General features: G+C 45.9%; 1 protein-coding gene across 2 annotated transcripts in view; it reads left to right on the plus strand.

Annotated features, from left to right (window-relative positions):
- LOC125712952 (collagen alpha-1(V) chain-like) overlaps window positions 1–12264 on the plus strand; it is an 80641-nt gene that overhangs the window by 38547 nt on the left and 29830 nt on the right. For both annotated transcript variants that reach the window (XM_048983593.1, XM_048983601.1), the window contains exons 9-20: window positions 58–114; window positions 1656–1697; window positions 2324–2386; window positions 4210–4284; window positions 6484–6576; window positions 6909–6965; window positions 7226–7279; window positions 7591–7644; window positions 9573–9626; window positions 9919–9972; window positions 11049–11102; window positions 11572–11616. In XM_048983593.1, coding sequence (XP_048839550.1) covers window positions 58–114; window positions 1656–1697; window positions 2324–2386; window positions 4210–4284; window positions 6484–6576; window positions 6909–6965; window positions 7226–7279; window positions 7591–7644; window positions 9573–9626; window positions 9919–9972; window positions 11049–11102; window positions 11572–11616 — 702 coding nt within the window. The remainder of the gene's footprint in view (window positions 1–57; window positions 115–1655; window positions 1698–2323; window positions 2387–4209; window positions 4285–6483; window positions 6577–6908; window positions 6966–7225; window positions 7280–7590; window positions 7645–9572; window positions 9627–9918; window positions 9973–11048; window positions 11103–11571; window positions 11617–12264) is intronic.

The following is a 12264-nucleotide window of genomic DNA, read 5'->3' on the forward strand; positions in this document are numbered from 1 at the left end:
GGGGCGTGTGGACAGTCAGTACGATGGCGACATAAGGCTGGGTTTCTTTTCCTGCAGGTCGACGGCGCCAGGGGCGAGAAGGGGCAGAAAGGAGAGCCAGCCATCATTGAGCCCGTGAGTATTGATTTCCATGCTATTATGAGGCTGCCATCAGGGGCCTCACCCCCCCCCCCCAGTACCCGCATATGTATGGCAACACGGCCACATAGTTCACAGCTGCTGCCCCATGTGGTGCGGAACGGAAATATCTGTCAGAGTTCTTGGCTGAAGGACTTTGAAACATACTTCATGTAGACCGAAACAATGCGGGACTTTGAAAACGCAGAAGTGGCTTGTTCATGGATGCGTTTCAGATCTGCGGAGCCCATTAGCAGAGGGCTGCAGACTGACAGTATCTGTTATGGACGACTAGACAAGTCTCTTGTCCCTCGAGGGTCAGAAGATCACCGTGGAGTAAGAGGAGTGCATGCTAAGGGGGCATGTAATTACACAGTAGGCGATGACTGAATGTGCATAACTGTGCTGACGGACCACTGTCCTAACCTTCAGAAGTCCTCCATTACGTCCTGCTCACTGCTGTGTCCAGCCTCTCGTGTCCCGCCTGCAATAGGCCAGCAAAACTGGATGTTCACCTCATCTGGTCTGAGTAAAAGAATTATTACTTATGTATTATTTGCATATTTGTCTCTTTGTGAGGACGACTGTTAACAGGAAAAGAATCGTCTTTTTTTTCCATAGAGATTTCACCAGGAAATTAAATGTGTCGTCCCAAATTAGCTGTAACGAAACACAACCAAAGGGCAGTGAAACGAACATTAAGTGTGAACACAGCCAGTAATATAGCAGACTGAACTTAATGAGCCTGTAACTCTGCAGTTCAGAAGTTAATGCTCACAGCCCATAAGCAAAAAGCATCCTGGCAAGCGTGGCTGCTTGTTCCAGAAAACAACATTCCCCAGGGAACAGGTAATATTTTCTTGTATGTGGTGAAAGATCAGTGTGCCTTGCGATGAGATGGCACCCCATCCTGCGTTATTGCCTACCTTGTGCGTATAGCTTCTGGGATAGGCTCCGGACCCCCCTGAAACCCTGAATAGGACAAGTGGGTACAGAAAATGGATGTATGGATGGATGGATGGGTAAAGAAAGGCTGATTACATGGGTGTCAGAGCTCCTGAGGGATTCCCTGTTCGGCTGTCCTTGCAAATATGGCGGGACCAGCGGAGTGGCCATGGCAGCCATGGCGAGAGAGACCCTGCTCCCAGCCACATCCGCCCTGCGCAGACGCGCATTCACTCCTGCGATCGCACAGCCGCCCCGGACAGCACAGTGTGAGAGCGGCGCAGACACACGTTCACTCTGGCTTTCAGGGACGCCTCACCATGCGGTTTAGAATTTCGTCTCCACAAAGATGCGATGAACAGAACCGGAATTCCTGCCAAGGGGAATAAAGCTTCAGGTTAAATCGCGCGAACGGATCGTCGGGCCCCCCGAAGAGGCCCCAAGGCCACGCCGCTGGCCCCTGCTGCTTGTGGGCGCTCCTTTCTGCTGCCAGAGCCTGTAATGTGATCCTGTGCTCTGGCTGGTCCTTCTTGTGGGTCACATGAGTCGCTCTCATTATGGGCCTGAATGGCATCTGTTTGGATGCGTTGCAGGGAATGCTGCTCGAAGGCCCAGCTGGTCCCGAAGGCCCCACTGTAAGTATCCGCCTCCATCCCTTTCACTCTCTCTTTCTTTCTCCCACTCACTTTTTCTTGTCCACTTAACAGCTCAGTCTGGCTAGTCTCCACACATCAGCCCCCTCCCCTGGTTTTCTTAGACTTGCTGTCTTCAGCCCAGACCATTATTGGATGCAGTTCGCAACATGACTGTGCAAACCGGACAGGGCCCTAATGCATGCTCTGTTTATTTTTTCGCTTACATAAATATTTGAATGTACTTTGTAAGACGTAGCCCTGAATTATTTGGCGTCGACTTTTATTAAGTCAGAGGAACGGCCGAGATGTCATGTCAGGATGCGAGAGCGACTTTTTCAAGCCCTTGCAGAGTGACATACTCTTTCTCGTGCAGTTATCTATCTCTATAATACTTGTAATGAAAAAAATAAGAAGTCGATCACCTTTGCCAAGATCTACACAGAACAGTAGAGAGTAGAGAGAGCTATACTGATACTATACTGATACTATACTGATACTGAAGCTCTGATGGAGGGTGGGAGTGTCCCGCCTGGAGCCGACGCCCCCTTGTGTTCCTCAAATGTGTGATGGGCCCCTCCCCATGTGATGTGTCATTCGTTAGTGATGCCGTGTGATGTCATCCGCAGGGTTTGCCTGGCCACCCAGGACTACCTGGCCCCCCTGGCCCTGCCGGAGACTCCGGAGAGAGGGTACGTACAGCCGCGGACAGTCCTCATAGTCCGTCTAAGCCAGAGCCCTCAGTGTGCTATCTCATTGTTCCTTGAGTACTGGGAGCCTGTGAGCTTCCTGCAGGCTGTGTGAACAGCCTGAATGGAATGCCCAGAAAGAGAGGGTTAGATCGGCCCCACAGCCCACATGAAGGGCCCGTTAGTCACAGGTCACAGGACATCTCGCTTGCTCAGCCCGCGTCATCACCCCTTCCATTACTTAGCTCTTCCTGCTCGTCCTGGACTGTGGGAATGAGAAGATTGCGTCCAGACTGTAATCTGTGTCCTGCCAGCTTGTGACGTGAGTCGCATCTTTAGATGAGACTCATTTGGTAAACAGGGCCAGACTGACTGCCTGCAACTTTTTAAAAATAAATGTATATTAAATTAAATTTTTGGAGGCTGTATGCCGGGCAGCACTACTCTACATAGTAGATACTGCATGCCTTATGATAGTTATCAGTTACTGTACCACAGCACGACCATCCCAGCCTCACACGTATCTCCAAGTCTCACTCTCACACCTAAAATTCAATGTGATTATCCCATTCCGACCAACGTCCATTTCAGCATACGACCTGTTGGACCGGAACCCAGTCTTAAGCTGGAGACAGTCCTCGCTGAGGACCCTGGTTCCTCCCTTGCTCTTTATTGCATCCTGGTCTTTTGTTTAATATAATTAGCCTACATTTCTCTGGGCCTAAAGCAGCCACTGATCTGCCCAGGGTCTTTTCATTGATTTATGATGCGCAAGTGAGTATATTCTCTGTGTTGTGTTCTGTTCTTTTACCGTGTTAGCGAACATTAAATGTGTTACTGATTTCTTCATTGACTGTGTCAGTGAAGATTTCGCTTCCTATGTTAGTCTTTAGCTCACTCTAAGTGGTAGTTATCACCAAATCAAGGGAAGGACAGTCTAATTGTCAGGGATAATTAGAGAACTTGGTGTAGTTAATCATTAGGGAAGGAAAAGCTTCTTACTGTCACAGAACATTAGAAATATCTGATCTCATATTAATCATCTGCGCTCATTAAAAGAAGGTTTGCTCAGTACTTACAGCATTGCTGATTGTTAAAATTAGATTGACCCCACACTCTGTCAGAGATCATGAAAGATGATGTAGCTCATTTTCAGCGCCACTGATCACTGGGGGGGATCTTAGAGTGTCAGGAATCATTACGTGAAAAAAGTTCAATGGTCAATCAGTCCCACAAGGAGAGAGATTAGTTGACGACATGAGGAATCATAGTTGTTCTTGATGTGTCACTGATCAAACAGAATATTCTAATCACTGGCGATCTTCAGAGTGGGAGGAGCTGTACATTCACAATGTTCAGTCATATCTAGTCTAGGAACATCCTCTTTTTTTCATGAGCAAATTATTGCACTAAAAGGCAGCATGTGGCTTAGTGGGCTACGCCTGTGTGCCTGTAATCATAAAGCTGCTGGTTCAAACCCAGCCTCAGCACATCTGTGGGTCCTTGAATAAGACCCTTAATGCCCAGCTACCTGGGTGCCCAAACAGGTGACTGCCCTTCACAGACAGCTTACTCTGCAAAGAGCAAGTTCAGGGAGGCATAAAGACAATTCCCCCAAGGGGATAAGTTATTATTATTATTATTATTATTATTATTAAAGATCATCTCTGCTTCTCTTTCTTACAACAATTAAGCAATCAGCTTACATGGATTTCAGGAAGCAGAATGTTTTGTGATTGTGTCCATGCTGACCGCGTGATTATGCCATTTATGACTCTCTGAGCTTCATTCCGCAGTGTTGACGTGATAATTTTGCTCGCTCACAGGGCCCCCTCGGCCGCCCAGGGATTCCTGGAGCTGATGGCCTGCCAGGACCCCCAGGGACTGTCCTGATGCTGCCTGTAAGTACATGAGAACAATTGCCTTTTATCTTTCTGTGAAACTTCGGAAAGAAGATAATGATTTCTAACATGAATATTTGGCTTGTTATACTATCTCACTTTTTTTTTGCTTTGTTCTAAAGCTGCAAATAATTAAGCAAAAATATGTTTTGCCCTCAGTGCATGCCTCATCTTTGGATAACCCGCCAGTGTGTGTTTCTCCTCTGATGTCCTGTTACTGATCCCCATATGTGTATCAAGGCTGGCGGGTCCTTAATGCTGTACATGTTACATCACTGAAACAAATGTTTTTCTAGTACGATTTTATAACCCCGATGTCATGTGAAATTCAAAATATTTCTGCAAAATGCTGCCACTCAGTGGTAATGAACAGTAAAAAAGAGTGAGAAAAACAATTCTTATGTACTGGCATATTTCCATTATTTTGGAAGCAGAAACAACACGTCAGGCTGGGTTTACAAGAAAAAAAAAATGTATAATAGTAAAAAAATGTATGGTAATTTCTAAGTTTAACCAGATGTTTAATTTCACAAGCTTATAGCTATGCAGGATCTTGGAACCTGATAATATTAAAATATTAATGTAAATGCTTCCCATTTGAGGCTGTAGATCTCCCTACCCAAATCTACATGAAAAGTATCCTGCATTTGGAATTTTTACTGAAAGAGGAATATTTGTACATGACATTATTGTATATCAATACAGAATGGTTACTAAGCATTTAATCAATCACAGACGGTAACATCACATTTCCTGTCTCTCTCCCAATTGGCCACATAAAGTGTGTGGAGCCTGAGAGGCGTTTCCCACTTTCTCTCCGCCTGTGGCCTTTCCCATGTGACCTGACTTAGGGAACATTTGTTCAAGTTGCTCAGGATGAATGGACATTCGGGGAAGTCTACGACTTTCCCGCTGAGAAAATGTCAGTAGTTTCCTGTGGCTTGCTTTGGGCCGATCAGATATGAGATTCATGAAGAACAAGCTGTGGTGAGACGCAACACAGGCTCCAGCCCGAGACGTTTTACCCTGGAAAGCAAAGGTTTACAGCATGGGGTCAGCTTTATAGCGTGGCATGTCCCCTGTGCGGGGTTCGAATAAGCATGCAGGAATGCGTTTCTGGAGCAGAGCTGTGCAGGTGTTCCTGTCTGCCGGTGGCTAGGTGCTCCTCAGTAAGTGCGACACCAAGAGAAGAGGCGATCCTAGGGACACTGGGGGGGCGAAACACTCCATGGGTTCCTCCAGTGCATCCCGCCCAGCATGGTAAAATTTATGACCGTTATTTTAGCGTGAAGTCTAAATTAATAATAGAGAATTTGTTTAACACAATTCCTTTATTTTAATTTTACTGTGAAAGCACAAATAAAGCAGATTTGTAGTTATAATCGTTAGTCCTCGGGGGCCCCGTCCCAGCTTGGGGCCCCAAGTCAATGATTGCCTTACCTGTCCTGTCCCTACGCCTCTGCCCAAGAGTATGAATGAAGCTGTGCAGGTCCCAAGGGGGTCGGGGTGGACCCATAATGGGCTTTTTGAGCTTTATGTTAGCCAAAATTTCATGGAAAATACATTTGATGCAGTATTTTATTGTAGCCAGCAGGTGGCACTGAACACCTTGAAGATAAGTTGCATGGAAATATGTCAGTCTAAAAAGTGTGAGGAATCATTTCTGCCTGCTTTAAATGGAAGGACTACCACAGTGTTCTTCTAAGCTATACATGATACCCTTTATCATCTAAGAAGTGACTTTTGACAGCAGATCAGTTGTTGCTCTACTCCAGTATCATTCCGAAAAACTGCCTTCTTCCATTTGTGATTTGTGAAAAAGGCCAAAAAGGGGCGGCATGGTCCACGTCGCGGGGGTGGTCCCCTTCCCTGGCATGTGTCCTTCACTCTCTGAAGCTTATCTGCCCATGAAGCTAACTGAGATAAGATGGGCAGTGGCAAGCTGACGAGCGGAATCGATACAGCTGGATCCCAACCTGTGAGAAAGAAGGAGACTACAGAGGCGTGTCTGCGTTGGCTTTTGTTTTTACAACTGGAGGGACACAGAAGAACACGAGAGATATATGTGGGAGTTCTTATCCCTAATGAGCAGTTGTGTGTTCTTCTGTTCTGTCGTTGCTTCAGTCTTGGTCACGTCCCTGAGCTCCTCTCCCTCTTCCTCTCCCTCCTCCTCCTCCTCCTCCTCCTCCTCCTCCGCAGTTCCGCTTCAGCGCTGGCGGGGACGCTGGTCAGAAGGGACCTGCCATGTCAGCACAGGAATCTCAGATGCAAGCCATTATGCAGCAGGCCAGGGTGAGTTTGGAGGGCCAGACAGAGCCATATGGAGCACTCATGTCCCATGGACACACACACACACACACGCGCTAGACGCAGGTGTACGCATCCCCACATAAGAATCGAAATATGCATTAGTCATAAAAACATGTTTTTTTTGGACGCAGTACTCCATAGACAGCTAGCTGCCCAATCAGAGATGAACGCTCACATGGACAGAGGAGTAGATTTCCATCATTGCGATCATGCACGTACACTCCTTTGGACCCAAAGCATCCAGTCAGTCTGTAAGGGAATCAGATGCTCTACTGTGAGTCGCCGCCCTCTAACTGGCTTGTTCTGCTTCCCAGCTGGCTATGCGGGGTCCTACCGGCCCAATGGGTCTGACTGGAAGACCAGGACCTCTGGTACGTGATACTGTGTCTGAATCGTACATGTGCACTTGTTTACTGACACACCTATTGGGAGGCCTTGGTTTGTTTGCCAAAATAAAATTACATGAGTCCTTATTCATATATCTGTCTGATCGTTAACTAATGAAGCAGCCGAGAAGTTTATGCCTTGGTCATTCTTAAGCACCTCCCAAACGTAGATGTTGGCTGTATCTATAAGCTGTAGATCTCGGCTGTATGTGGTTAATTAGTGCTGTTTCTATTGGCTTTTTCAGGGTCCCCCCGGCGTTAACGGTCATAAAGGAGACCCTGGTGATTCCGGCCCGCAGGTAAACTATGGCATCATGTTGCATGTCGGTTCTCTGTGATTTCACTCGCCGTCTGTTTCTTTTATAGCCCATCTCATAGGCCGCCATGTGCAATCTTTCTTATTTATGCCACTTAGAAGTTTCTGCTGTTCGGTTGAAAAGAATAAAATGGCAGCAATGCCGCCAGGAAAACCCTCGTTAGTCCTGTGGCGATGTTTTTGCAGTGCGTTAATGTATCTTGAGTGCTCTGTAACTCCAGTCTGTATTAATGCGGCATTAATAATGCGCACGTGCTTTTCTTATCCCTGGAATTTCTCTGCTTTTTGCTCCAGGGACATCGTGGCCCACATGGGTCTATGGGCCCCACAGGGAAGCCAGGCCGGCGGGTGAGTAAGGACGTCAATGATGGAAATGTCGCGGGTGTGATAATGTGGGGGAGGATGAAGGATATAGCTGCAGACACCCCCTCGGCTTACGATATTTTGATTTATTGATGGGAAAATGGTTTTCATTTTCAGGACAGTATTCAATAATTTACACGAGATATTCAACATTTTATTACACAACACGCTTTGTGTTAATGGATTTGCCCAACTGTAGGCTAATGTACAGTATACTACCAGTCAAAGGTTTTCACACACACTGAGATTTCCTACTTTTGCATATTACTTAACATTTTCTAAAAATATACTCAACGTAGTTTGCTAACAAACAAATTTTCAGTAAGTTCACTATCTGAATACCTTTAATATCGAGAAAATGTAACACTGTTGATTCATTAAGGTAACCTCCACAAGCAGTTATAACAGCTGCAAACGTTCGAGCGGCATTCTTTCTACAAGGGACATTAAATGCCGCTCTTTTTCCTGGAATGAAACAGTGCATTTAAAGTTTAAGGACAGCCTAGAACTTGACTACGCCATCACCACAGAAGCTGATAGTAGGATGTCAGACATGCACTGTTACATACTCTTTCCATGTTATGAAAGAAAATTTGTTTTATTTGACTAATGTTTTCATTTACTTTCTAATGCTTAACAAGAATCTGCAGTTTATGAAACAAATTGGAAAATGTAAAAAAATCTGCTGCACAAAAACTTTTAATTGTCAGTATAAGTGTTCTAATGTTGTTAAGGTAGGCTGGGCTAGGCTCTTATGTTTGTTAAATTAGGCGTACTGTATTCAAATGCATTTCTGCAGTATTTTCACTTTAAGACAGGTCTAAGGAACATAACCCTGTAATAACCGGAGGAGAAGCTGAATATAAACGAGAGAGACTCTGTTTGGGGGTCACTAACAGCAATACGACGTCGTATTTTGTTAAATACTAGGCAGCGATAAGCTATAGAGCAAAATGTTTTCAGTGTACATCTGCACAGTAGTCTTTCTCTACACAGTCCTTGGTGAACCCCAGACAGTCCATATTTTCACTTCCTCCCAGCCTCCAACTCGCCTGTTCCAGGTGTTTGGTGACTCTGATTGGCTGGGAGGTGGGAGGGAACAAATACGTGGACCATCTGGGTGTCTCTGAGGACTGGGTTGATAGACACTGATATACAGCATGTAGGAGAAAAGTGAACGGCAATGGGAATGTAGCATGAAGGTCTGCATGGTATTTATTATTTAAAGCCATGTAAGTTGCTAGTGTATAAGATGTGTTCATTTACCTTGCTAAACAATGCAATGCACAATTGCTCCAAAGGACGTCACTTTCACATGACTCGTTTCCTTCACTGAATCGGCACAAAGCCCAGTCCTTAGTTTTTAGTTAGAAATTGATTGGGAAAGCAACAGGACATGTCCAAGGACATCATAATGACCAGTTGTGTGTGGAAATCGATAGCAGTTCCTTCTCCTTCGGGGAGCTGTAAACACAGTGTCGGCTTCTTCCTTTTACTCCATAGCATTAAAAAGTTTTGGAGTTTCTACATAATACGTTGATATATTCATTTTCCAAAGTCAATGCACTACGGAGACTTGGATAGGAGTATTAATGCTGTAAAAGCTCTGAAAGTACCTTGAGATTGGAACATCTGGTGTGAAATGGGAAACAGGGACTTGGTGGCACTGACTGTTAAGGAGCCCGACACTTTAGCGGCTTTGAAAAGAGTTTTCCATTTTCCTCATAGTATTATTGTTTTCCATGCATTATGCAGACAACCCAGTACTGGTCTGTGGATGCCCAACACAGTAGAATTACAGGTTTGTCTCCTGAGAGGGACCTGTCTGTAGAGCTGTATTTCTGGCTATGGGCATGCGTCTGTCTTGTGTTTGTGAGTTTGACGTGGGCTTCTTTGTTACTTTGTGAACTCAGGGACGTTCTGGAGCGGATGGAGCCAGGGGCATGCCCGGACAAACAGGACCAAAGGTGCTTAAACCTCCAGGAATCTCAAATGTCTACAAAGCAGCACGGTAGCCCTTGGTCCCTGCATGGACACTCATGCCTCTCACAGATTTACAGACAAATATGAGTCTCTGGGAGCCAACAGGACCAGCATCTAACCCAGCCAGAAAACGACATCTTGACGTCTCACAGTTAACTCAGACGCACACTCCTGCGTTCCCTCTGAGGACATCGTTCCCTGCGGTGCAGAGACCTTCTCGCAGCTCTCCAGTCTGGTCACCACACCTGAAATTCCCCCTTTCCCTTTTTATGACAGGGTGAGAGAGGCTTTGACGGATTGGCTGGACTTCCTGGGGAAAAGGGACACAGAGTAAGTGTGCTATGTCGGTCTGCTCCGAACGTCACATAATGGCAGAAGGTGACTGACACTGTTAAGTAGGATATTAAAGGGGAAATGATGACTGATACTTGTTAGCATGTGTTTATGATTTATCCATCATGCCCCTGCCTACTGACAACTTGCCATCCGTTTGCTGAAATTCACACAAAAGGCAAGTCAAGTGAGCTTTATTTATATAGCACTTTAACAACAGTCCGGGTGTCTTTCCTCACTGTGTTTCTGTTTGGTCTTCAGTTTAAATGGAAAAGTTGACTAGGTGTTAGTCGTTGCTCCCAGCCGCCACGCCACTGGCCGGCTGCTTTCGGACCCGTTCGCTGAGAGTTCTGGTGTTTCCAGCGGGGTGGGATCCAGGGCCTGAGCTCAGCTTCTGGAGGTCCCGCCGCGGTCGTCAGCTGGCAGGAGCGCGAGGGTGCCTGCCGCGAGGAGCGAGCTCAGGCTGCCGGTGTCGACGTCAGCTTTGAGTGTTAGCACCGTGGGGCCTTGGCGCTCTCTCGGCGGGCACCGGCCATGTGGATCGCAGCCACGGCCTAAACACAGCCACGTGGTGCTAAGTTCGTGGGAAGGAAAAGCCTGGTCTGGGCGTGACTTCAGTGCCCTGGTTTTGTCCAGCTACCCCAGCCCTGTATTTTACTCCAGTTAACAGTTGGGTCTTTCTTTGTGGTGTAAGATGTAGCCCTGGTGTGTGTGCATGTGTGTGGGTTTATATATATATATATATATATTTTTTTTTTTTTTTTTTTTTTGCCTTGTGGGGACCAAATGTCATCTGTTATTTAGATGTTATGGGGACCTTAACAAGGGGACACTCGATTTGGTAAAAAATATTTGACTGCAGTCAAAAACCTAAAAAAAGGTTTGTTTTACTTTTAGTTAGGGTTGGGCAGGCTTGTAATAGTTGGGATCAGGGATTTCACCACAGAAATTAATGGATATTCCACACAAAGATATGGATACAAACTTGTGTGTGTGCGTGTGTGTTTGTGTGCATGTGACTCTGTGCATGAGTGACCTGTCCTTCCCTCCCATGTCTCTGTTTGACCCTGTAGGGTGATTCAGGACCATCGGGGCCTCCTGGTCCATCAGGAGAAGACGGTGAGAGGGTAAGAGTACATTTTCCCTCCTGGCTTCATGACCCTGCATGTTTTTGGATATGACTCACTAATAATCTTCTCCTTTAACTCCTGGCTCAGTCCTACCTGCCACAACCATTGTTTTCCCTGATTCTTTATTACTGTTGATAGGGCACAGAGCTTGGGTCAGCCGTGGTTCCTCATCTGCTTACTCTGTAGCATCCCCAACATACAAGTTTACTACTACCAGCAGTAGCACACATTTTTTTTTTACCCATAAACCCTTATATGATTGCATCATTGAACATGGGGAGACCTTTATCCACAATCAAGCTCGATGCAGGATTGGGCTGAATCATCCGGGAAGAAAACCGATGTGCACTTTCTGTCCTACGTCCTGTAGAATATGGCGTCTTTGAACTGGCCCTAGTACATTTTATGCCTTTCGGCCTTTAAGGTCAAGTGTTGCCTGACTTTTTTGTTTGTTATGTGCTAATAGGGCGACGATGGAGAGATCGGACTCAGGGGGCTGCCCGGTGAACCAGTAAGTGTCATTCTCTAAATGCCACACTGTTTTAGGGACAGCTTTCTGGTTGGATGCGACAGCAATATAGAACAGCAAGACAGTGACTGAATGCAGTGGCCGTAATCTGAAATCAGCAAAAGGTCTATAATGAAATGACTTGGAATGAAACAGAGTTTTTAATTAATTTTAGGTAATAAAAAAGATGTACTTTTCAGTACTCACTTAAAGGCTGGTGAAAACGTAAAAAGAGATACAAAAATGCTGCAGTCATGCAGACTGATGACTGGTTGTGCTTTGTGAATAACTCTCGTTGACAGTAGGTCATTCCATTTATTACTTTAATAGTATAATAATATAGAAGCACGATGGACTGTTAGCATTTGTTGCAGCTGTTCAAGCAGGAAGAGATTTGCTTACAAATGGAGCATCCACAAAGGTTTTTGTTCCGCTGGGGCCTGGCAGTAGGGATTGCAGTTCGATTGGGGCTTTCGCTTATCGTTTTCATGTGTGAGAAGCTTCTGGAACTTCATCTGCTTTCTGTAAATGAAAGCTGACATTGCGACGGTCAGCATTTCCCCCGGAGGCCCAGCGACAAACTGGGGAAGGGCATCGCCGCTTCCGCCCAGACATCTCGGAAATTCAAGGCAATTTAGTTTGTTTTTTCAG

This window comes from Brienomyrus brachyistius, chromosome 2 (assembly GCF_023856365.1).
Source record: "Brienomyrus brachyistius isolate T26 chromosome 2, BBRACH_0.4, whole genome shotgun sequence".
Taxonomy (NCBI): Eukaryota; Metazoa; Chordata; class Actinopteri; order Osteoglossiformes; family Mormyridae; genus Brienomyrus; species Brienomyrus brachyistius.